The sequence below is a fragment of the Balaenoptera borealis genome (assembly GCF_965194805.1).
Source record: "Balaenoptera borealis genome assembly, chromosome: 9".
Taxonomy (NCBI): Eukaryota; Metazoa; Chordata; class Mammalia; order Artiodactyla; family Balaenopteridae; genus Balaenoptera; species Balaenoptera borealis.
In genome coordinates, this window is record NC_138873.1 from 33,808,027 (window position 1) to 33,833,252 (window position 25,226).

Sequence of the window (25,226 nt, forward strand, 5' to 3'; positions counted from 1 at the left end):
GCAAAAGCTTTTAAGTTTCATTAGGTCCCATATGTTTATTTTTGTTTTTATTTTCTTTACTCTAGAAGGTGGGTCAAAAAAGATCTTGCTGTGATTTATGTCCAAGAGTGTTTTTCCTATGTTTTCCTCTAAGAGTTTGAGAGTGTCTGGTCTTACATTTAGGTCTTTAATCCATTTTGAGTTTATTTTTGTGTATGGTGTTAGGGAGTGTTCTAATTTCATTCTTTTACATGTAGCTGTCCAGTTTTCCCAGCACCACTTACTGAAGAGACTGTCTTTTCTCCCTTGTACATGCTTGCCTCCTTTGTCATAGATTAGGTGACCATATGTGCATGGGTTTATCTCTGGGCTTTCTATCCTGTACCACTGATCTATATTTCTGTTTTTGTGCCAGTACCATACTGTCTTGATTACTGTAGCTTTGTAGTATAGTCTGAAGTCAGGGAGCCTGATTCCTCCAGCTCTGTTTTTCTTTCTCAAGATTGCTTTGGCAATTCAGGGTCTTTTGTGTTTCCATACAAATTGTAAAATTTTTTGTTCTGATTATGTGAAAAATGCCACTGGTAATCTGGTAGGGATTGCACTGAATGTGTAGATTGCTTTGGGTAGTATAGTCATTTTCACCACATTGATTTTTCTAATCCAAGAACACGGTATATCTCTCCATCTGTTTGTATCATCTGTGTTTTCTTTCATCAGTGTTTTATAGTTTTCTGAGCACAGGTCTTTTGCCTCCTTAGGCAGGTTTATTCCTAGGTATTTTATTCTTTTTGTTGTGATGGTAAATGGGATTGTTTCCTTAATTTCTCTTTCTGATCTTTAGTTGTTAGTGTATATGAATGCAAGAGATTTCTGTGCATTAATTTTGTATTCTGCAACTTTACCAGATTCATTGATTAGCTCTAGTAGTATTCTGGTGGCATCGTTAGGATTTTCTATGTATAGTATATTGTCATCTACAGTGACAATTTTACTTCTTCTTTTCCAATTTGGATTCCTTTTATTTCTTTTTCTTCTCTGATTACCATGGCTAGGACTTCCAAAACTATGTTGACTAAGAGTGGTGAAAGTAGACATCCTTGCCTTCTTCCTGATCTTAGAGGAAATGCTTTCAGTTTTTCACCATTGAGAATGATGTTTGCTGTGGTTTTGTTGTATATGGCCTTTATTATGTTGAGGTATGTTCCCTCTATGCACACTTTGTGGAGAGTTTTTATCATAAATGGGTGTTGAATTTTGTCGAAAGCTTTTTCTGCATCTATTGAGATGCTCATATGGTTTTTATTCTTTAATTGGTTAATATGGTATATCACCCTGATTGACTTGTGTATACTGAAGAATCCTTCCATCCTTGGTATAAATCCCACTTGATCATGGTGTATGATCCTTTTAATGCGTTGTTGGATTCTGTTTGCTAGAATTTTGTTGAGGATTTTTGTTTCTATGTTCATCAGTGATATGGTCTGTAATTTTTTCTTGTGTGTGATCTCTTTGCCTGGTTTTGGTATCAGGGTGATGGTGGCCATGTAGAACAAGTTTGGGAGTATTTCTCCCTCTGCAATTTCTTGGAAGAGTTTGAGAAGGATAGGTATTAGCTCTGCTCTATATGTTTGATAGAATTCACCTGTGAAGCCATCTGGTCCTGGACTTTTATTTGCTGGAAGATTTTTAATTACAGTTTCAATTTCATTACTTGTGATTGGTCTGTTTATATTTTCTAATTCTTCCTGGTTCAGTCTTGGAAAGTTGTACCTTTCCAAGAATTTGTCCATTTCTTCCGTTGTACATTTTATTGGCATATGGTTGCTTGTAGTAGTCCCTTATGATCCTTTGTATTTCTGTGGTGTCAGTTGTAATCTCTCCTTTTTCATTTCTAACTTTATTGATTTGAATCCTCTCCTTTTTTTTCTTGATGAGTCTGCCTAAAGATTTATCAATTTTGTTTATCTTCTTAAAGAACCAACATTGATCTTTGCTATTATTTCCTTCATTTCTATTTCATTTATTTCTGCTCTGATCTTTATTTATTTCCTTCAACTAACTTTGAGGGTCTTTTTGTTCTTCTTTCTCTAGTTGCTTTAGGTGTAAGGTTAAATTGTTTCTTTGAGATTTTTCTGGTTTCCTGAGGTGAAATTGAATTGTTATAAACTTCCCTGTTAGAACTGCTTTTGCTGCATCCAATAGGTTTTGGGTCATCATGTTTTTGTTGGCATTTGTTTCTTTGTATTTTTGATTTCCTCTTTGATTTCTTCAGTGATCTCTTGGTTATTTAGTAGCATATTGTTTAGCTTCCATATGTTTGTGTTTTTTTACAGTTTTTTTCCTGTAATTGATTTCTAACCTCATAGCATTGTGGTTGGAAAAGATGCTTGATACGATTTCAATTATTTTAAATTTTCTGACGCTTGATTTGTGACCCAAGATGTGATCTGTCCTGGAGAATGTTCCGTGTGCACTTGAGAAGACAGTGTATTCTGCCAATTTCAGGTGGAATGTCCTATAAATATCAATTAAATCTGCCTGCTCTATTGTGTCATTTAAAGCTGGTGTGTCCTTACTTATTTTCTGTTGGGATGATCTGTCCACTGGTGTAAGTGGGGTGTTAAAGTCCCCCACTATTATTGTGTTACTGTTGATTTCCCCTTTTATGGCTGTTAGCATTTGCCTTATGTATTGAGGTGCTCCTATGTTGGGTGCATAAATATTTGCGATTGTTATATCTTCTTCTTGGATTGATCCCGTCCTTCCTTATCTCTTGTAACAGTCTTTATTTTAAAGTCTATTTTATTTGATATGAGTATTGCTTCTCCAGCTTTCTTCTGATTTCCATTTGCATGGAATATCTTTTTCCATCCCCTCACTTTCAGTTCATATGTGTCCCTAGGTCTGAAGTGGGTCTCTTGTAGACAGCATATATGGGTCTTGTTTTTGTATCCATTCAGCCAGTCTGTGTCTTTTGGTTGGAGCATTTAATCCATTTACATTCAAGGTTATTATTGATATGTATTTCCTATTACCAATTTATTAATTGTTTTGGGTTTGTTTTTGTGGGTCTCTTTCTTCTTTTGTGTTTCCCTCCTAGAGAAGCTCCTTTAGCATTTTCTATAAAGCTGGTTTGGTGGTGTTGAATTCTCTTAGCTTTTGCATATCTGTAAAGCTTTTGATTTCTCCATCAAATCTGAATGAGATCCTTGCCGGGTAGAGTAACTTCGTTGTAGGTTTTTCCCTTTCATCACTTTAAATATATCCTGCCACTCCCTTCTGGCCTGCAGAGTTTCTGCTGAAAAATCAGATGATAACCTTATGAGGATTCCCTTGTATGTTATTTGTTGCTTTTCCCTTGCTGCTTTCAATAATTTTTCTTTGAATTTAATTTTTGTTACTTTGATTAATATGTGTCTTGGCGTGTTTCACCTAGGGTTTATCCTGTGTGGCACTCTCTGTGCTTCCTGGACTTGGGTGGCTATTTCCTTTCCCATGTTAGGGAAGTTTTGAACTATAATCTCTTCAAATATTTTCTCAGACCCTTTCTCTTTCCCTTCTTCTTCTGGGACACTTATAATTCGTATGTTGGTACATTTAATGTTGTCCCAGAGGTCTCTGAGACTGTCCTTATTTCTTTTCATTCTTTTTTCTTTATTCTGCTCCTCAGCAATTATTTCGACCATTCTATCTTCAGCTCACTTATTCATTCTCCTGCTTCAGTTATTCTGCTATTGATTCCTTCTAGTGTATTTTTTATTTCAGTTATTGTGTTCTCCATCACTGTTTGTTTGTTCTTTAGTTCTTCTAGGTCCTTGTTAAACATTTCTTGTATTTTCTCAATCCATACCTCCATTCTACTTCTGAGATTTGGGGTCATCTTTACTATCATTATTCCGAATTCTTTTTCAGGTAGGTTCCCTATTTCCTCTTCATTTATTTGGTCTTGTAAGTTTTTACCTTGCTCCTTCATCTGTAATATATTTTTTTGTCATCTCATTTTTTTTTGATGGGTGGGGCTATTTTCCTGTCTTACTGGTTGTTTGGCCTGAGGCATCCAGTACTGGAGTTTGCAGGCAGTTGGGTAGAGCTGGCTCTCGGTGCCAAGATAAGGACCTCCGGGAGACCTCACACCAATTAATATTATCTGGGGTCTGAACCCCTCCCCTCCCCCAGCTGCCCCTCCCGGAGTTGGTGCCGGTCCCATCCCAACTCCATTTTTCTTCCCTTCCTTCTTCCCCCCCACATCCTACCCGGTCATTCGGGGATTCCTCCCGTCCCTTTAGGTGTCCAAGGTCACCTACCAGTGCCCTGTAGTTGCCTAATTGTGAGAAGACGTGAACTCTGTGTCTTCCTACTTTGCCATCTTGACTCTTCCACCCCACTAAGAATTTTAAAACATTTAAAATAATTTCATTAAATCCCTTTCCACATACATACTGTCTGTATTAATTTCATTGCATACATACATTTACGTTTTTCTCTACTTATACAATTCTTGCAGGAAAAAATTATGTCTTTCCCATCTTTGTATGTACAGTATAGAAAACTTATTTTTACTCATAGTACCTGTTCAACACACTCTTGTTTAATGAATAAATTGGAATTTTTTTCTTTTCCCATTAATATTTTTATTATTGCTTTACCCATGATCATAGTACATGTAAAACAGTTAAATAAGATGACCAATAACCTACTTTAAAAGTTGAACAAAGCATATTTATTCTGCTTTGTATACCTATGTAGAATTTTAAGAAATCTTAAATTTACCAGAAAGCCTCTTGAAGAATAAAATCTTCCTTTTAAAAAACATTTTTCTAAAAACAGAGAGAGAAATAGAAAGAAAGGAGTAGAGAGAAAAATGGTCAATTGTCATATCATTCCTTATCCCAAAATTTAGCTTGCCAAACATTTACGGTGCTTGAAGTAAGTAAACATCACTAGATTAAGGTCATGTCTTTGTCTTGGAAAAGTAAAGCAGTACAATCACTTTGAAAAACAATTTTCCCATTTCTTATAAAATTAAATGTATATTTACCATGCAACCCAGGAATTCCACTCCTAGATAAATATGAGAAGTGAAAACATATATCCATAGAAAGTCTTGTACATGGCTCATATACAGCAAATTTATTCACAACAGCTAAAAACTGAAAACTATCTAAAAATCATCAACAGGTGTTAAATTTAAAATTGAGATATATTAATACATTGCTAATTCCTAGCAATTAAAAGGAACAAAATATTGATGAACACAAAAATATGGATGACTTTTACAGAAAAGTTGTTTAAAAAAATAGACGTTGTGGGCTTCTCCGGTGACGCAGTGTTTAAGAATCCACCTGCCACTGTAGGGGACACGGGTTCAAGCCCTGGACTGGGAAGATCCCACATGCCGCGGAGCAACTAAACCCGTGTGCCACAACTACTGAGCCTGCATGCCTAGAGCCCATGCTCCGCAAACAAGAGAAGCCACCGCAATGAGAAGCCCGCACACCTCAATGAAGAGTAGCCCTTGCTCACCTCAACTAGAGAAAGCCCACTCACAGCAACGAAGACCCAATGCAGCCAAATAAATAAATTTAATTTAATTTAAAAAAATAGGGGCTTCCCTGGTGGCGCAGTGGTTGAGAATCTGCCTGCCAATGCAAGGGACACGGGTTCGAGCCCTGGTCTGGGAAGATCCCACATGCCGTGGAGCAACTGGGCCCGTGAGCCACAATTACTGAGCCTGCACGTCGGAGCCTGTGCTCCGCAACAAGAGAGGCCGCGATAGTGAGAGGCCCGTGCACCGCGATGAAGAGTGGCCCCCGCTTGCCACAACTAGAGAAAGCCCTCGTACAGAAACAAAGACCCAACACAGCAATAAATAAAATAAATTAAAAAAAAAAATTCACCTATGCTGACTCCTGTCCCTTCCCTTCTTAAAAAAAAAAAAAAAAAATAGAGGTTGTGCCTTTATGTCATACTGTAAATATTTTACAGTCATATGAGCCTCATCTTCTCAGCCTGATTCTCTAGAATGGTAACCATAAAACCAGTCCTCAGGGATCTCAGAAATAGTAGAGACAAAGTGAATAAAATGCCTGACATATAATTGGTACTATCCCTTCGGTAGAACAGGAAAATAGAGAAAGCTTGTGAAAGTTAAATGGAAATAGGTTTAAACTCAACATACATATTTCCCAAAGAAACCTCATTACACACATCTACATAAATGTGTTTAAAATAGATAATTATCAAAATACATATCAGAAAACAACAGTGTTTTAACTGCAAGATGTCATTTAGGCCAGGGTTCTAAATAATGGTTACCATGAAGGTTAGTTTTGGAAATAGAGTTGCTTTATCTGGCTTAATAGTTGTACTACAGGAAACCATGTCCAGAATACAATGCACAGTATAGAAAGATATTGGAAGTTATATGGTTTCTAGAACTTTATAGCACCATTTAGATGAGTACTTGTCAACCAGTTTCCAATTAAAATTATAAAATAGTTTATTATTTCATTTAGCTCATTAATTCCTTCATCAATTAAAATTTGCAAATAAGCAAAACATACACATCTCGGGAAAGAGATATTATTCTGCTAACTCCCACACATACACAAGAAGGCTAATCTTAAACAGCTGTCTTTTTCTTTAACTAAATTAACAATGCTTATTAGACTCTGGCTTCCAGATGCAGAACACTGTTTCACGTTAATATGCCTAGTTTCTGACCTCGAAATAATGCTAAGGAACTCAGCAGGAAATCTGGCCTCCAGATACTCTCATCTTGGGAGACAGAGACAAAGAAACACGATTCTCTGAATTACTTTATTGTGGAATTTTAAATGCTCATTAAAACATCATCAAGGGCATCTCTATTACAAATCTGTTACCTAAGTTTCAAACATGATGCCCCCAAACCAAGCTGGAAACCTAAGACTGTGGGTGGCATAATGATGAAATATAAAGCTGTCTTTTGAGGTGGTTACTAACTGTCCCCACAGAAAGAACAGAAAGAATAGAAAGAAGAGGAGGTGTGGTAAGGTTTAAGCACAGACATAGCAGGTCATTTTGACCTGGATGAATTTCAAATGTTCCTCCCATCAAACTAGACTGAGTAGAAGTATCCTCAGCCTTGGTAATCCCTGGGTCTCGGACCCTTGAGGAAATGATTCTAGAATTAACGGCTTTAAGACTATTCTAGGGCAATTTCCCCTTTGTATCTGGCACTCTAAGTGCCCCTCTGAGCCAAAAAAAGGGACTACTTGCAGCTGGATGCCTATGTCTGAGATTTTCTAGGGTGAAAGATGAGGAGGTCTCAACACCAGCCCTCTGAGAACCAAAGTCCATTGTCTTTGTCACCTCCTTCAGCCCAGCCCCCTCCTTCTCTGGCCTCCACAGCAATAGCTCTGCCATCTAATCCCAGAAACATGTATCCAGACAAAAGATCCTATTCTCACCAAGCTTTTTCCCCTGAGCTTGAGACAAAAGAAATATTCTAATTTCACTCTTTAAAAGAGAAAGGCATTCTCAGCACTACATAAAATACTTAATTTTCTACATGAGTTTTCATAATAAAGCATAGAATAAAAGAAAGTTACAAGAGAAAGCTACAATTACAGCTTAAGTTCCACAAAGGCTTTATAAAGACCTACTGTTAGAGAAAACTCATGCAAATATATTTATAATCCGTAAATTTTATCTCATTTTTATACAATAGTTGCAACTACACGAAGAAATATTTTTGAATGATTTCAGAAAGGAAAAAAAAAGCCACCATTAAATCAAGCAATGGAGTTTAACAGAATTCCTCTATACAACAACTATGTAAATCAACAGTAGTTTCTTTGAAACAGAACTGAAAGCACACATAATGCATTTTAATGCAGAGTGTACAAAGACACTAAGATCTGTAATTCTACTAAATGTCAACGATACTGTAACCCACTTATTGTGGAGTCAGATATAATGAAATTCCATTTATAGTGAAGTAGAATGGAAGTTTAAAATTACATCAATGGAATGTAATGCATAAAATATAATTCCAGTAACGGTGAATGTCTTATTAGAAAGAAATCTTAGTGAAATGATGATTTCACTATAAGTCTCCAATATCTCTCAAAGGTGATATTCAAAATAACATTAGATTTTAACATTAATATTTTACTCAGTGAATTATAATAAATTCAGTTTATAATTCTCCAGTATATGAAACCATATACAAGTCTACCAAGAAAGACAGAAAATACATGTGTGTTAATATAAAACAATACAGTATACATATTCTAAGTTGTGTCTGGTCATATTTATGAACAGAATGTAAAAAATGAATTAAACACTTCAATTAAGTTATGGATGGAATAAGAATTATCTTAAACACACAGATAAAATGAATGGATGTTTCTCTCTGGAGAGCATGAGAAACCATCATTTTTGACTGAATTAAAAAAACCTGTTATAGAGTATCTATAGAGTCAGTTTTCAAAAATCTTAACCCTACCCTCCCTAAATATTGTTATAATGCTGCAATTTTCATATTAGCTTTCTCCTTTTAAAAATTGCTACTTTCCATACTAGAAAGAAGAATTTATATAGAACTGAAATGCACGTCTGGGATTTAGAAAATCTGGGATTCTATATCTCCATTCTTATTCTTATCAGGCTAAGTCGTTCATTTTAAGTATTGACCCCAATGTTACTCCAACTGTAGGAGTACGCTGCTATATACAACAATACTCAAAAGCTTTGTGTGGAGGCACAGAAATGGTGGTGAAACAATAAAACATCCTAGATGCCAGATGCTACACAAATGTAAAGCATATGATAGCAGCATGGTGGAAAATGAGGCTGTAATTAAGGCTATCAGAAACGATTTGATTTTATCTCTCCATGGAAATCATGATAACTATGTTATGCAGTTACTTAAATTTAGAAACTTAGTTTATAGGATCTGCTCTATCTTAAAGTTATACTAGCTAATCGCTTTACAGAAATTTTTTAAGTGTTTAATATTAATTCCCAGTTGTAGCAGAACACCTAACTTGAAAGAAATTCACTAGTATGCTAATAATTCTATAGTTGACTGCAGAATTTTTTTATTATTTGATTTATATTGTCTTTTCAGTCACTTTACTGTTTCTTCATCTATGAATAATACACACCAAGAGAATAAAAATTAGAGTGGCAAGCCACTTTTCTATTCCCTTTAAGTAATCTCAGCTGAAAATATTGCCCTGGCCTGGTGAGTTCACGTAGAATTCAATCACTAGTGCTTCAATTGGTATTATATAAAATGAAGAAAACACATCTAATTTCAACAGAAATTCCTACCCCTCCCACACTCTCAGCTCATAAACACATAAATGAAGCAAGACAACTAAGAAAAACTTCACATACATAATATGATGAATATTTTTACACTATATGTAATGATATGTGGGACTAACGTTACAGAAGTGATCAGACACAGGTGGATTCATACCTGAGGACTTGGAGGAAACGAGCTTTTAAGTCCGTTTTAAAAGTGCAAGAGAATGTAGGGTGTTCAAAAGCAGGGTGTGTGAGGAAAAAGAAAGGTGTCTTGATGGTTCAAAGAGCTTAGTAAAGGCAGAGAGGGTGAGAATTACCTATTTGCAAAAAATGGGTGAAAACAGATTAATTTGGAAAAAGTAAAAAAAGAATCCTTTCCAAGCTTGGAAAGTGGAAGAGTTAGGAAGGAAAGTGGTGGGGAGCTTTGAATATTAGTGTCTATGATATATCTAAAATGATAGCTGGTAAACATTTTAATCTTTTGTATTATAATTCTCATCCAAAAAGACCTCACATATAGAAAAGTTCTGACTAAGCAAAGAAATATGCACTCCTCATCCAAAGCTTAAAAATTGCTTAGCTCTCACTGGAATATCCTTAGGGAAAAAAAATGTGCATCAAGAGCAAAATATTCTAAAATATTTCTAAAATATTTTATTTATCACCTAAGTGGCATTGATAGCAATACCTTCTATCTGTGCACACTGTGTTTCAGTATTTTTTGAAATGTATATCTTATAAAAATATTCATTTCGACTATGAAAGCATTAGGAAAAATAATACATGTACAACAATTTTTAAAGGCAACTCTTTTAGTCTGTCCAAAAAGAGTGGCTTCTTCATTCATTTTAGAAGTTTTATTGTGTGCCTACTATATACCAGACTAGAGACAAGAGATAGAGCAGTAAACAACAAGACAAAAAGTCCTATTATTATGAAACTTAACATATTAATTTCTAACCATCACATAGCTGAAGATCTTGGAAGAGGAACTAGTTAATTATATGCCCTTCTAGCTTTCTGAAATAGTAGTAGCTCTTGAAGTTTGTATAAGATTGGATTGGTCGTTCAACTTATTACATAAAATAAAAATCATAAAACAAGATAGATTAATTATATACATGAACCAATTTTGACCTAATCTATGGAATTACGTTCAGAAGAGCCTGAATGCAGTCATTTGTTAATTCAAAAAAAAAGGGGGCGGGGGGACTTCCCTGGTTGCGCAGTGGTTAAGAATCCACTTGCCATTGCAGGGGACACGGTCCGGGAAGACCGCACATGCCGCGGAGCAACTAAGCCCGAGCGCCACAACTACTGAGCCTGTGCTCTACAGCCTGTGAGCTAGAACTACTGAGCCCACATGCCACAACTACTGAAGCCCGGGCGCCCGGAGTCCGTGCTCCACAACAAAGAGAAGCCACCGCAATGAGAAGCCCGCGCACCGCGATGAAGAGTAGCCCCCGCTCGCCGCAACTAGAGAAAGCCCGTGTGCAGCAACGAAGACCCAACGCAGCCAAAAATAAACAAATTAATTAATTATTTTTAAAAAGTATGGATCTCCTAGAATATGGAAAATGGTCTGAGAGGGCAATGTTTTGTCCAAAGGATCTAAAGTTAAAATTTCAGATCCTAGATGGATAGGAACTTTAGGTTAGTGTTGCTTTCTTAGCACGTCTTAGGTAGCACACGTTAGGAAGCCTGTGGATAAAATCAGTCCTTGAAAGTTGAGTGAAAAATATTTTATACCAGCTTGAGGAAGATAATAAAGAAAAATAAAAAGTATTTTGAAGAATTTTTAAACATATCATTGTCTGTATACAAAGAGTATCTATAGCTATTTGCAAAACCAATAAAGATAGGATATGCATTTTAAATATTTCCTTTCCATATCAATTTACTTTTTCTGTGTTACTGGGAGATATGTCACAAAAAAAAAAAAAAAGAAATAGAAGGAAGATGCGCCACGGTTTTCAATACAGAAGAACGAAGTGTATTGAGAGCTACTAGGGGGAAAAAAAAATCAAAGAAAGGGAGTGAAGAAAAACTTTATAAACCAACAATGCCTTTGACCAAACCTATCATTTATTATAATACAGAGTAGTAGTATTAATAATACTATTTGTATGGAACATTTTATTTAACTCTTATAACAACCCCATGAGATAGATTTGAACATTATGTTCTCATTTTTTTAGATGGAAATTGAGTTTCAGAATAGTTAAATGACTGAACTGTTGTTTAAGGTCACAGCTTTAGGAAGAGCTGGAAACAAAACCCGTATCCTGGAGTTCCAATTACAAATCCAGTGATTTTTCCAATTTACCACAGTGAAAAATTAAATAGTTGTACATTATATGTTAAGCATGATTGAAACTTTCTGAATAGGAAAAGGGCCTATAGGAAGTGTTTTGTCTGAATTAATTTTCAAAATCTGATATTCCCAAGTTTAAAAAGCAGGTTTCCCTAGAGATCTGTTGGGGTTACATGATTTCCTGAGGTAGTTTTTGGGTTTTTTTAGTAATTTACCATTAGACTTAACACATAGGTAGACACACTAAAAATTCTCCCTATTCAGGTTGATATTAAATAACGTGTTCCAAGACTATTTTTCACCTTAGTGAACAGAGAGAGTCCAAATAAAGAGGGTCTATCTTGAGAGCTTTTCTACAATCCAATTAGACTTTCCATTGAAGACCATCCTGAAATTAATTTCCATTGTGTGTCAAACATGCTGAATTGTCATCTCTACCCAAGCAGAAGTTAATGAAGACAAGCTTCACAGGCTGAAAATAATAACTAATCTTTACGAAGCACTTATTATGTGCCATACATTTTTCTAACACATTACATATATTAAAAGCCTTTAAAAAGTAGTTTATCAATCCCTAATAAATTCATGTCCAGAATTGAGAAATTCCTTTAAAAAGTTTATTATATCATATTTGAAATATAAAAAGCCACAAAGTACTGCTAAAATTTCCATTCTGTTGCCTGTTTAAATCACTTCTCACATTCAGCTACTAACATAACTATTAGCTAATTATAGGCCCTTGTGTTTCTTCTTATCTCTATTACTGACTTGTTGTGTGACCTTGATAGAATTCTTCAGTCACTCTGCAGTGACATAAATAGTTTACCATCTATAATCTCTTAGGGTCTACTCAACGAAGCTTTTAGAATATTTTGCTCTTCTTAAGCTAAAGGGGTGTCATCTGCACTGGAAATATCATTTTGAGCTTTGTGATCAAATAATAAGAAGAAACTAGCTAATATTTACTGATTAACTGCCAAGTATTTTCACAAATATTATCTAGCTTAATTCTATTTTACTAATAGGAAATTTAAACTCCGTCGACTCAGGTTTTTGGTCCCAGTAAGAAAATACTTTTCATCTCCCAAGTTTATACTTCTTCTGCTATTCAAAGTTATCTTCAAAGCAGAGGAATGTATATGGAAATTGAAGACATAAAGAAATATATGTTATAAAGAACAGACCTGTGGTTGCCAAGGGGGAGAGGGGTGAGGGAGAGATGGAGTGGGAGTTAGCAGATGCAAACTAGTATATATAGAATGGATGAATAACAAGGTTCTATTGTGTAGCACAGGGAGTTATATTCAATAGCTGGTGATAAACCATAATGGAAAACAATATAAAAAGAATGTATATATGTATAACTGAAGCACTTTGCTGTACAGCAGAAATTAACACAACACTGTAAATCAACTATACTTTAACTAAAAAAAAGAAGTATATGTTAATAAGAGTATTTTTGTAAGCTAAGCTATGAAGTTCAGAATAGCGAAATACTACAACACAAATTCTAATTAAAATTGAATTCATACATTTGGGTTTTCAAGTATAAGAGCAAATACCTTCATAAACAACCTCAGCTGAGTTTGGGATACCACAGTATGGAGGAAAAAAGTGCTGCTTTAAGCCAGAAGACACCATGACAATTTTTAGACTTAATTCATTTTTCTTGAGGCATTTTGAAAATTCACATTGATTGAGTCCCTAATAGATGCTCTATATTTTATATACTCCTCATAACAAACCAATGAGATGAAGCAGCTACCTGAAATGACAATTGCACGACTTTGTGTTCTCCTTCATACTTTCAGCCTTATTCAGTAATTGAAAAAGGCATAGCAGGCAATAAGCCAGAAAATTGGGGTAGCTATACAGGCTTGTGGAAAAATATATCTGATGTGGCAAGCTCGACTAACCTTATTTCCTCTTTAGAATAGGACCTTATATGTTACAGGCAACTTAAAAAGAATTACCCTTAGAGTTTTAACAGTACAGCTACCAGACTGAAAAATATAATGATCCCATTTACAGTTTATTCTGTGGTCCACAATCATTTATCAAGGCAACTAGACTTTTCTGCAAATTCAGAATTCTGGAAATTTTTAGATTCCCTTATTCTATACTTTTGTTTATAAAACTTAAAATCTAATGATTTAAAAAAACAAATCACATTGGAATATACTAAATATATTAATTAAGTACTGTGAGAGTGTTAAACTATAAATGGTACATATATACACATACACATCCTCTCAAAATCTAGGAGGTTTGCAAAATTTTCTCTCTTAACTGAAAGGTTCAACTTCAAATAGAACTCTTTAAATCTTTTTATGAAGATGCCAGTGTTCAACACTTTTTCAGAAGGAATTTTGAGATTCACTCTGCTCTGATTCTTAGGTGTAACTATTTGATTCTTGCTCTTTTCATTCACAGACATACACAGTGACTATGTTTTAAAGAATCTTTTGTATAATAAATATCATTATGTTTCTAGCCTGCTGAAGTAATTTCTGTAAGGTAACTCCAGAAAAGCCAATAATCAATTAATACTTTCTCACAGTCTAGTGCCCAATAATCCAAATCCTAAGAATTTAAAGACTAAAATTTGATGAATACTTTTAAATTTATGCATAGTTTTCAGTAATGTATTTCTGCATAGTTTTCAGTAGTGTGTATGTGTGTTTAAATGAAAATGAGCTTTGAAGACTACACATTTTATTTTTCTTGTTCTTACATAATACCTAGTGAATCTCCAGTTTCAGATTAGACTACTAACATAACTTAGAAATGAAAATATGATTTTTGAGGTATTTTATAAAAGATAAGAAAGGATCTAAAACTCCAAAAGAGATGACAACTTAGGATCCATAAAATCAGGAGCAGGAACATATTCTAATTTCTAATTCTAAAACGAACATTGGAACTTGTGTTTGTCCTTGACAAATTTCTCCTTCTATAAAATGAGGATAATTATATTAACCTACTAAAAATTTTTGCTATGTAAATGAATGTGTTAACACTCACAATGCACTAGATACTATTCAACCAATCTAAAGCATCTGGCACTCAAGATGCAGTTAAACAAAGAGCCTCGGGAAATGGCACAGCCCAGTGGTCAGTTGAGAGGACCGTACAAGGAGAGACATAGTTAACACTGCACAAGGTGCCTTTCCCAAGTGCCAGGCATGAAATAGTTGCTCAGGTGTTCATCATTCAGAATTTGCACAGATGAACTTGCTATTTGTATTAGATTAGTCCTGTTACAGAAAGCGAGTGTTATGAGTAATAAACCACTAATAGACTACCCTCTATGATCTTTTTCTAAATGTCATGTGCCAAATAGGATAAAGCTCCCATATTAAAATCCACATTCAAGATGACTGGAAAAACACTATTTTTCATTCATATTATACAACTTTGGCAGGCAACCCCCTAGCTTTAACTCACCATGTAAGTTTAGATTATGTCTCAAAACTATCTTTAGATAGTAATTATCAGTGGCTTTTAATAAGAAGAAAGATTTAAGCAAAGTTTTGCCTTTCATATTTTCTAAAAAGTTATATTTGTTAGAATCATCTCTTTGAAAACCATATTGTAATCACAATCAGGGTACTACAGGAGAAAAGAAGGAAGGGAGAGAAGAAAGGAATGAGGGAGGAAAGGACAGAGAGAAGGAGAGAGATTAGAGAGAGAGAAAGAGAGGAAGGAGGGAGGAGGGAAGGAAGGGAGGAAGGGAGGGAGAAAAGCTATACAATTTTCTTCACTTAAGTTTGTTCTAAATGACAGAACTTAGGCCAAAATTGTGTTACTTTATTCCAAAGGTTACTACAAGACTTACAGAGACCCTTAAAGAAGTTATAAAAATCGAAACAGAGCATAGAATAAGTTTCTGATTGTAAAAATAGGTGACATTTCAAAGTCCATTTCATAAAAGAAGTCATCAGATCAATACATCATTGTGTCATTTTTAACAATAGTATCTAAACTTTAGCTCTGATACTGAAATGAATAATAAAAAAGAGAACTCCAAGGTACACACATATCCACGTGGGACTGTGGATAATTTTTGTTTTAACGTGCACATTAGTTAAAAATACTCTAAGAAACCTATGAAATATTTCTAAGAACACTGGGACAAAATAAAAGGATATGTAGAAATTCCTTGCACTTGAGTAGTTTTGAGGTATCAATATTCTTTTAATCATGGAATGGAAGTGAGATGCCAACAGCAAAAAAAAAGGAAAAGAAAAAGAAATTTTACAAAGACACATCTGAGCTTCCCAATGGTAAGATTGCTGAGGTGGAATACTCTGAAATGGAGTCACTTAAATATGCTCTATGAATAAAAGGTTTGGAGCAGGAGGTGAATTTAAAATAATCCTACATTTGTACTACTGGTCTAGTCCAACGGATTAGAGTCTGCTTGAGATGAAAAATATTAATTATTATTTCATTCGTTCATTTAATTCTACTCAAAACTCTTCAATACCACCCATCTGACTTAGATTAAAAGGCAAAATCTTTACAATGATCTAACCTCCCATTACTTCTCTGTCCTTTCTAATTGTGCCTTAGACCTTTGTAAGCCTGTTCCCTGTGCCCAGAGTACCCTTCAAGCTGATATCTGTATGAATCACTCCCACATCAGTTTCAAGTGTTTGCTCAAGTGTGACCTTCTCAATGAGGTCAACCTTTATCACTATTTAAAAATAGCAACCATCCTTCACTCCTAGAACTCCTGACTCCTCTTACCCTGCTGTATTTGTCCAGAATCCATCACCCTCTACATTCTACACAATATAGGTATTCATTATATTACTTATTCATTATATATTCATATTTCTGTCTCCTCAACTAGAATATAAACTCCATAAGAGCAGGGATACGTGTGTGTTTTTGTTTTGTTTTGTTTTTGGCTCTCTTTTACTCACTGAACATATTCATTCATTAACCAATGAATGAATACACATAGGCCCAACCCCACCAATTTCCTGCTCAAATTCTGACCTTTGAACTCAGTCTTACCAATGGGTACAGCCCAGAATCTGTCTTCTTTCTGTCTGCCTGGTATACACTGAGCCTGGCATGAGTCTTGAGAACCATGTGCCAATCTGATGCCATCTTTCTCTAACCTCTACCTTGTTTTCTCATTCACTGCAACTAGGCTTCTGCCTTAGTTCCCGCTTAGCTACCCATTTCAAAGTTGTGACTCTACACAAATCCTAAACCCCAATCTTCTAGATTAGAAACTAAACAATTTGGCCATTAACAACATTTTCTTCCTGATCTTTTCCACTGGGTCTCCAGGTGCTAAATAAGGACCTACTGCAAACTAGACAGATGACCTGGAGTCACCTTTTTTTTTTTAAATTATCCTCTTGGAAACTCTTCCAGACATGTTCCACCTATATGACAGAATCCTACTGGATAGCTAATGCTGACTGGACTCAAGAGTGCAATTGATACATCCTTTGGACTCTACAACTTAGACAGCTAGCCACCCCACAAATCTTGTTATGCATAGGCTAGGTTGAAGTTAGTTTTCCCTATTCTGGACCCCACTAGACCTCTATTCCTCCTCTTCCATTGTTGCCCACAATTGTAGTTCCATAATTCTAAAGCAGATTGTGAAAGAAGATATGAGACCTCATATAAAGTTTAAGTGAATTTCTTTTTATATTTCACTGCTAAATATATTTGGATTAAAAGAACAATGATTCAGTCTCAGAGGTCCACATTGAAAAGTCTAGCACATTAGTCACTGTCAATGAATCAGCAGTATTTATTAAATGTATGAATAGAAAAATAGTGGCAATGATCTGCTTTAGATAAATGGGAATGGAGAAAATACTGGGATGTGAAATCTACCAAAAAGTAAACTTTTTTGAGTAGTAGCTATTACAATATAATTGTAAGGTGTCAAAATTCCAAATACTACTTCAGAAATTCTTCTTATTTAAATAAATCCGTCCCATAAAAAAACAAATTCATGTTTTTCTTACAGCAGTCATATCTGGGTAGAACTCTTGGGATACCTATTTGAGCTGTTAAATAATTATATCTGAAGAAGGTGAAGAGTGTAGTTATTATAGTGAGGTGACAGTTATCCCATCTCTCAGGAGCTACAGTAACTGAAGTGTACTAAGAAAGAATCGGCAGAGCAGGCACAGTTCTTTCATAATCCCTAGCAACTCTTGATACAGATGCAGTTCATCACTCTGCATGGAATCGTAGAAGAAAAATATTTTAGGAATAAGATATATCAGCAATTTGCATACATTGATATATCAGATTTTTGAAATATAATATATAATGTATGTCATTTAAAAAAATTCTAACACATCCACAATATAATAGTCGATGTTGAATATGTTCTTATTCTTAGCCATACATTTATCTATTATTAATCATTTTTACCAAACTAGTAGGCCAGTATGTAGTGAACAAGCCAACAAGTTACATGTGTAGCAAAAGAAAATATCAACAACAACAACAAAAAATCAATTCCAGCTTTACTGCCACAATAAATCCCCTGAAAAGTTCTCTGGTAATTTATAAAGTGTTCTCACATTTTATAGCACGGGATGTTTTAGAACTGTGCAATTTATGATGATATGGAAGTTCCATATTAAATTTTTAAGTATTCTTGCCAAACATGAGTGAGGATCGTCTCAAACATGTTTTTATTTTAAATCCCAGAAGACATTTAAAAACACATTTATATTCATTTAATACTTTCTTGACATTTTTTAAGAATTCAGAAGTTCAAATACAAGTATGCATTCTGAAAACAATAGAATGTAATACTAGAATCTTGGACTTGAAAAAGGACTGGAGACTTGATGAGTCTTAACTTCCTCTCTGAAGAGGCATTCAGTCCTAAATCATCTCTGACAAGCTGCACATCTGATCACTGCATGGACATTTCCAGAAGCTGGGTGCTCCAGCGCAACCCAGTTATTTCTGAACAGCTCAGAATAGGGAAGGGAGAGGAGAGGGAAGAGGTTTCCTCCCATTTTATTTAACTCAAACATTCCTCTTTGTCACACTCTTCTATGGATCCAAGTTCAGGCTTTAGAAAGAATATTTTAGTCTCTCTTCCAAATAACAACCCTTCTAAAAATTCGAAGATATATCTTATGATTTCCTAAGTCTTTCTTTCTCCAAATTAACAGTCTTTACTTGGGCTAATTCTCCTCTGAAAATCTTTTCAGACTTCTAACCATTCTACTCTCCCTTCTCTGAATTTACATCCATTTGTCAATGAAGCACCCAAATGTATATTAAACAAACAAACCTACCTGCTTCTGAGTTTTTTATAAAAGTGAGTTAATTTTTCTGTCACCATATCACACTATATGTTCATATTGAACTTGCTGCAATTCAGACTGCCTTTCTCATCCTGTCTTTGTACTCATTCCTGTACATATAAAGGAGAAAACAAATTTCCAGAAGAGAGCAAAATGAAATTAACATCTGGAGACAAATAATAAAACCAACTCCATGTAGGTTCTATTCATGGACCAGGCTATAGAGACATTTATAGATTCCTGAATCTGATATTCACCAGCTTAGCTACCTGAATCAATTCTGGACCACCTGCAGTTGTCATATGCTTGAATTTTATTTTCCATCAAGCCATTACCAAGACAAATGAACATAAGGAAACCTCTATCACAGCCCTACAAACTTCTTTCTGAATTGACCGTGATCCACCATGCAATAGTCTTTGAAAACTGTTTTCAATCAGTGGCAATTTACCTACTATTATATTTCCATTTCCACATATTATTTACACAGATGTGAGGAAAAGATATTTTCTGCTGCCTTGCTGAAATACAGAACTACTTTGACTACATTGTTTTCCTATTTTGTCAATCTTCAATTTAGTTAAGGAATGTCCTTGGAATATCTTTCTTGCTGAGTCAATGTTATTCATACTACAATTCAGTGTGTTCTAGAAACTACACAAGATTTCAAATAAAATAATTTTTTTAAACTCTGATTAAGTTTCTAACTTAGTTACAACATCTGAAAAACTTTGCTTCGTGTCAACATTCTTAGTAAACTGGCACCATACTATAAGGGAAAACAGAACTCATTCTAAACAATTAATTCTTGGTCAGGAAGGTCAGTGCTAGTATAACTGAAAAGAGAAAATTGATGACAGCCAAGAAAACACCTCTTCAATCAAACTCATATTCAATGATCTTCACTGAGAGCTTGCTTTAACAGAACGGCATTGAAAAGGAAACATGGCCTCAAAAATTAAATGGAAAGAAACTTTGGTACTATAAAAAGGGAACTTTAGCATAAAGTTCCTTATAAAGTTCCCTGTAGCATAAAGCAATACTAGAAGTGCTCTTAGTTGTTAAAAATTAAGTTATTATCATTTGCATGAACTTAAGAGACAGCTACTCCAAGCCCCAGGTTTTAAATTTGTCCAACAATAATAAATAATGGCTGGAGGTGAAATAATCTCACGTATATAAGGCATTTTAAAATTATAAAGCACTATACAAATTTAAGGCATTATGAAATATATTTTATGTAGACTTTTAATATTAACAGGTTTTAACCATTTATCCAGTCTCTAAACATATTGCAAATAATCTATAAAATACACAATAATTGATGTTAGAATGCAGAATATAGCAGTGTATAGTAGACTCTGTGCTATAGTTATTTTGCATAGAATTCCTTATTATGTATAATGTTCAAGTTATCTCTCAACAGAATGGCAGTATAAATTCTCCCTTCTGAATTCACTTCATCTTGTGCCTGGACCATAGAAATCGGAGTTAATTTTACCTCAAATAAACCTGGGGAAGGGGGATGGGAAGGGAGAGAGAATAAGAGAAAAGGCGGATGGGGAGCACACTATGGAAAATTGTCAGGAACCCACTTGATGCCTACTCTGCATGCTTTGAGCTTCTGCCCACTCCAAGTGAACAGAGGATTGGTGATCTTGGTCTCTTCGCTCCCAGCTGCCTAACAGTATTAAAGTATTATGTACTGTTAAAACATCACATAATTAAGTAAAGTCAATATTTAAAAGTAGTATTTTTAAAAACCAGCTGCCAAAGATATTCTCAAACTCACTCTCATAAATTCTATTAATTAAGCCACATTGACCCCATTTTACTTCTCAAAGAAGGAAAAGCAAAAATAGAAGGAAAAAAGTTTATGGTGAACTTAAGATCACTTTCATTCTAGGAATTTTAATCAAGAGGTTATTATTATAGCAAGGAGCTTAGAGTGCTTTTTTTACTCCTTTTAAAATAAAATAGTAATGTTAGACATGCTAGATTACAAGCAGAAAACCTATCAGAACTGTTAGACATAGCTTTATTCCAGTTAACTAAAAGGATAAGTATATTTCAAAATTTTGGCAGATTCAGCCTCATCAAAACTGTTGAAAGCACTAGTCTCCAGATTTTGTACTCTTAGGGTAAATATTTTGATATTTGAAACCAAACCTTAAATATTTCTTAATTTTTTAAATTTGATACATGTTTTCTAACTTACAGAAAAGATTTCTGAAACTTTGTATTATAAATTATTTTTTTAAACGCTGCACATGTGCTTCTTTTAAAATTCATGATCATAAAGTAACTCTTCAAAGTCTCCCAAGAGTTTCAGAAATGATATGCATATTAACATTAAGGCGCTCTGAGGAGTATAATTTGAGTTACATTAAGTGCAGCTGTTTTCCGAAGTCCCAGTGAAGGGTATATCTGGTCACAGTGGTCTTAATTAAAATACAAATGATATAGAGGTCTCATCTGTATTTAAGCAAGCGGAGACATTTCACTATAATAAATAGGATACCTAAAATAGGATGTGGGTAAAGAAAAGGTGAGGCTGGAAGCAACAATGCCATGAAAGAAAAAATCCACATGCTTAACGCCTTTACAAACCCCGTTCAGAGTTGCAAACAACGTCCTTAAAAAAAGATGTATCAGCTGCCCTCGCTTAAGTTCCAAGACGAACCACAGATTGGGAAAGCTCTCTATGTAGGCATGGAATCTAATTGGGAGAAACTTTTTTAAAACATTTAATTGGTTAAAAGTTTGCCTCTTGGAGAGATTTCGAAAATCAATTTGCAGGATGTATAGTGATAGCAAGTCCGCTTAGAAACGAATGAAAGATGAAAAGCGCTTCGTGTTCCTTTGGGGGAGGTAGGCAGTTCCCCCTACACGGTGAACTCAGGGAGTTGAAAGTGAACTTGCATCAAGCTTAGCCGCTCTTGCCCCAAAGCGCACTCCTCAAGGGCAAAGCAAGAAAGCGGTCCCTCGCCTGCAACTGTAAGAAGGGACCCGTGAGGGGCCGGGGGCCCCGGCAAAGGGTGTCATGTGGAGCCCGTGCCTCGACTGTACCTCTTTGCTGATGCGCCGGTGACTGCCGCCGCTGCTGCTGCTGCCGCTGGCGCTGCGCCTGGCCGCCCCCGAGGCCTCCGCTGAGCAGCAGGACCAGGAGGACCCCGGCGGCTCCAGGCATTGCGGCGGCCCCGAGCAGACCCACTTCTCAGGAGCCGCAGTCGCTGCCGCCCGCTCCCCTGGCCAGAGCTTGTGAGCCGAATGAGCCGCAGCTGCTGGGTAGGGGAAGGAGAGAGCCCCCGCCGGCCTCGGCTCGGCCGGCGCCGGAGGGTGGGGGGAGAAAGAGGACACTCCCCCTCCCTCCCCCTTCCCGGGCCCTCGCCCCACGGACGTCCCGGCCCAGGCCCTTAAAGGGTCCTCCGTGAAAAAGGCCTTTCCTACGGCGGTCCTTCCCTCTGAGAAGGGATCGGCTTGATCTGTTAGCTGAACTTCCTTTAAGTTAAAGAAAGTAATTGATAGGAGAGCAGTTTGTGATCTTCAAAATCCCTCCACATGGAAGGCATTACTTGTGGGAAATCTGCACAGCTGGGGTCTTTACCGAAGCTGAGTAGATGTACCTCCTGAGAAAGGCCTGGCAAAGCTGTGTGCGAGCACTGTGGATCCAGGTGATCCACGTTGGTGGTAAGACTACCCAAAGGCCCCGCTGACTGCGAAGTTACCAGGAGGCAGAAGGTGGTCCTCGGGATGCTGCGATCAGGCCAGGAGACTTACTGCTTGGTAGACTGCTGGCAAGGCAGCAAAGGGAGGACAAAATACAACAAGCCGCCTTCATCCACTGCAGTGTTTATGACCAATATAAAGGTAAAAATTAAGGTTTTCCGGTCAGTCAGGAAACATTTATTTAAAGAGGATAAGAGGTCTTTTCATTTGTTTCCCTTCAGACTCAAAATTTCATGTTTCCAGTCCCCATTCCTTCCCTTTAACTCAACAGAATGTCTGCAAGTTTTTCTAACACCCCATGTTCAGATGACAGTTCCTTACTAGTTTTTTGTTTCTTTGTGTGTTTGTTTTTTTATGGTCTGTGGTTCTCATAAGGTTTGGAACGGCTCCTTACTGGGCTTTTATGAGAATTGGAGGATGTCTTTTGGTGTACTCAGCGACTAGGGGTACTATGGCATAAGTATACAGTGAGGTCAGAGAGCTAGTTGTCCCACAATGGGTGGGACAGTCCCACACCATGAATTGTCCCCCATGCAGGTCTGAAAGGGCCACTGGACATTCATGTAGGTAAAAACCCTCGCATTATATTTGAAGTCCAATTTAAGTCTGTTTTGCACTCAAGCAAAATTTTTCACACAGTTTTTATTTTCCTGGATGCATCTATTATGTAAATTGAGGAAAGAATATGTCTGTGTTTTTTAACTTTATCAAGATTTGTTTAACCATTTCAGAAAATCACATAACTGATAACAGTTCTGCTCATGGTATGGACTACAGGACAATATCGATACCCCACCTGTCACATTGATGGTGACTCTGGGAATAGGTTCACGCTTCTGTTTCATTTTGCCTGCTAAGGTAGTTTTACCCAAGCATTTACACATTGAAATACATATTGTTTTATATAGATAAATTTTTTCCCCTTTATTTTATACTTAAGATTTTACATTGATTTTTTAAAATATTATATTGAAGTTAGGTGATATTATCTATGGATTTCCTTTCACTAAAGTAAAGGAGGTATTGTTCCTAATAGGATTGATTGAGACCCATTGGCCAAATGGTACTGAAGTGAATGAATATCCCTCAATGTTACCCATCTTTCCGAGTTTTATTAATATTAGTACTAGGAAACTTTAAAATCAATTTTTCTTTATTGTAGAAGCAAAATGGAAAATGGCCCACACCTTGAGAATAAGACTGTGATCTCTGCTGTCAACTTTACTTGTTTGATTCAACACAGGGAAAAGAAATACAAAATTATTTAACCAAAATTAAGATACAAAACCAGTACTATTAGAGCTATAATTTTTTTTCAAATAAACCTAATTGAGGTACAGTTTACACCAAATAAATGCATCCATTTGATATGTTTAAAAATGTAAACAACCATTTGACAATTACTCAATATAGCCTATTTCTATCATTCCCCCAAAGTTTTCTTTTCTGCCCTTTTGCAATAATTTCCCCAACCAGCATCCCTAGAAACAGGCAACCACTGATCTGATTTCTGTCACTATAGATTATTTTAGCTCTTCAAAAGTTTTATATAAATGGAATAATAAAATAATAATCTTTTGTGTCTGTTTTTTTCACTCAGGACAGTGTTCTGGAGGTATAGCCGTGTTGTTGCTTTATGTCAGTAGTGTGTTCCTTTTCATTGCTGAATAGTATTCTATTGTATGGATATATCAAAGTTTGTTTATACATTTACCTGTTGAAGTACATTTGGACTGTTCCAGTTTTGAGCTATTAAATATAAAGCTGCTATGAATATTTGAATACAGTGTTTGTGTGGGCATGTGCTTATATTCCTCGATTCCTGAGAGTGATATTATCGGGGGTTTTGGTAGGTATATAATTGAAATTATGAAACTGTTTTACAGTATGGCTGTATCATTTTAAATTCCTCCAGTAGTATATGAGAGTTCCAGATTATCTGCATTTTTGCCAACACCAATAATTAAAATTATTTAATTTTAGTGACTAGTGTCTCACTGGCATTGTCATGTGCATTTCTCTGGTAATGCTGAAAATGTTTTCAGGGCTTACTGGGCATTCCTATGACTTTCTTTTGTGAAATGTCTATTCAGATCTTTTGTTCATTTTTCTAATTGTTTAATTTGCCATACTATTATTAAGTGATAAGATTTAAATATAAATTCAGGAGAAAAGTCTTTTGTCAGATATACTTAATGTAGTGCATATTGTTCTCAGTATGTGGCTTGACTTTTCAATTTCTCGACTGCTGTTGGAGGAGGTCATCGGGAGGATGTGACAGCCAGTTGAGCCGGGCAATTGGAGGCGCCTCTCCCTGTTCCCTATCCTTGGAAAGTGCATTAATGCTGCCTGCCTTCCCTCCACTAGAAGGTGCCTCTAGGACACACCCTTGAAACAGTAATGTGTTGTTGAGATCATCTGGACGGTATATGTGGCTGAAGCCAGCTAAGGCCTCCATATAAACTTTAAGATTCCAGCGGGCTGGTATGGAGATCTATGCACCTTGCAGCTGTACAAGACAACCCTCCCTTGCTTGTTAAATCTGCTTGTTAAATCTGCCACCTACAAATCCTCAGTGGTTTGCCTCTTCC

General features: G+C 35.9%; 1 protein-coding gene across 2 annotated transcripts in view; it reads right to left on the reverse strand.

The window, feature by feature from the left end:
- Positions 1-22,279, reverse strand: part of LAMA2 (laminin subunit alpha 2) — a 626,305-nt gene extending 604,026 nt beyond the window's left edge. For both annotated transcript variants that reach the window (XM_082406304.1, XM_082406303.1), the window contains exon 1: positions 21,976-22,279. In XM_082406304.1, coding sequence (XP_082262430.1) covers positions 21,976-22,096 — 121 coding nt within the window. In that variant the 5' untranslated portion in view covers positions 22,097-22,279. The remainder of the gene's footprint in view (positions 1-21,975) is intronic.
- Between the last annotated feature and the right edge of the window lie 2,947 nt (positions 22,280-25,226).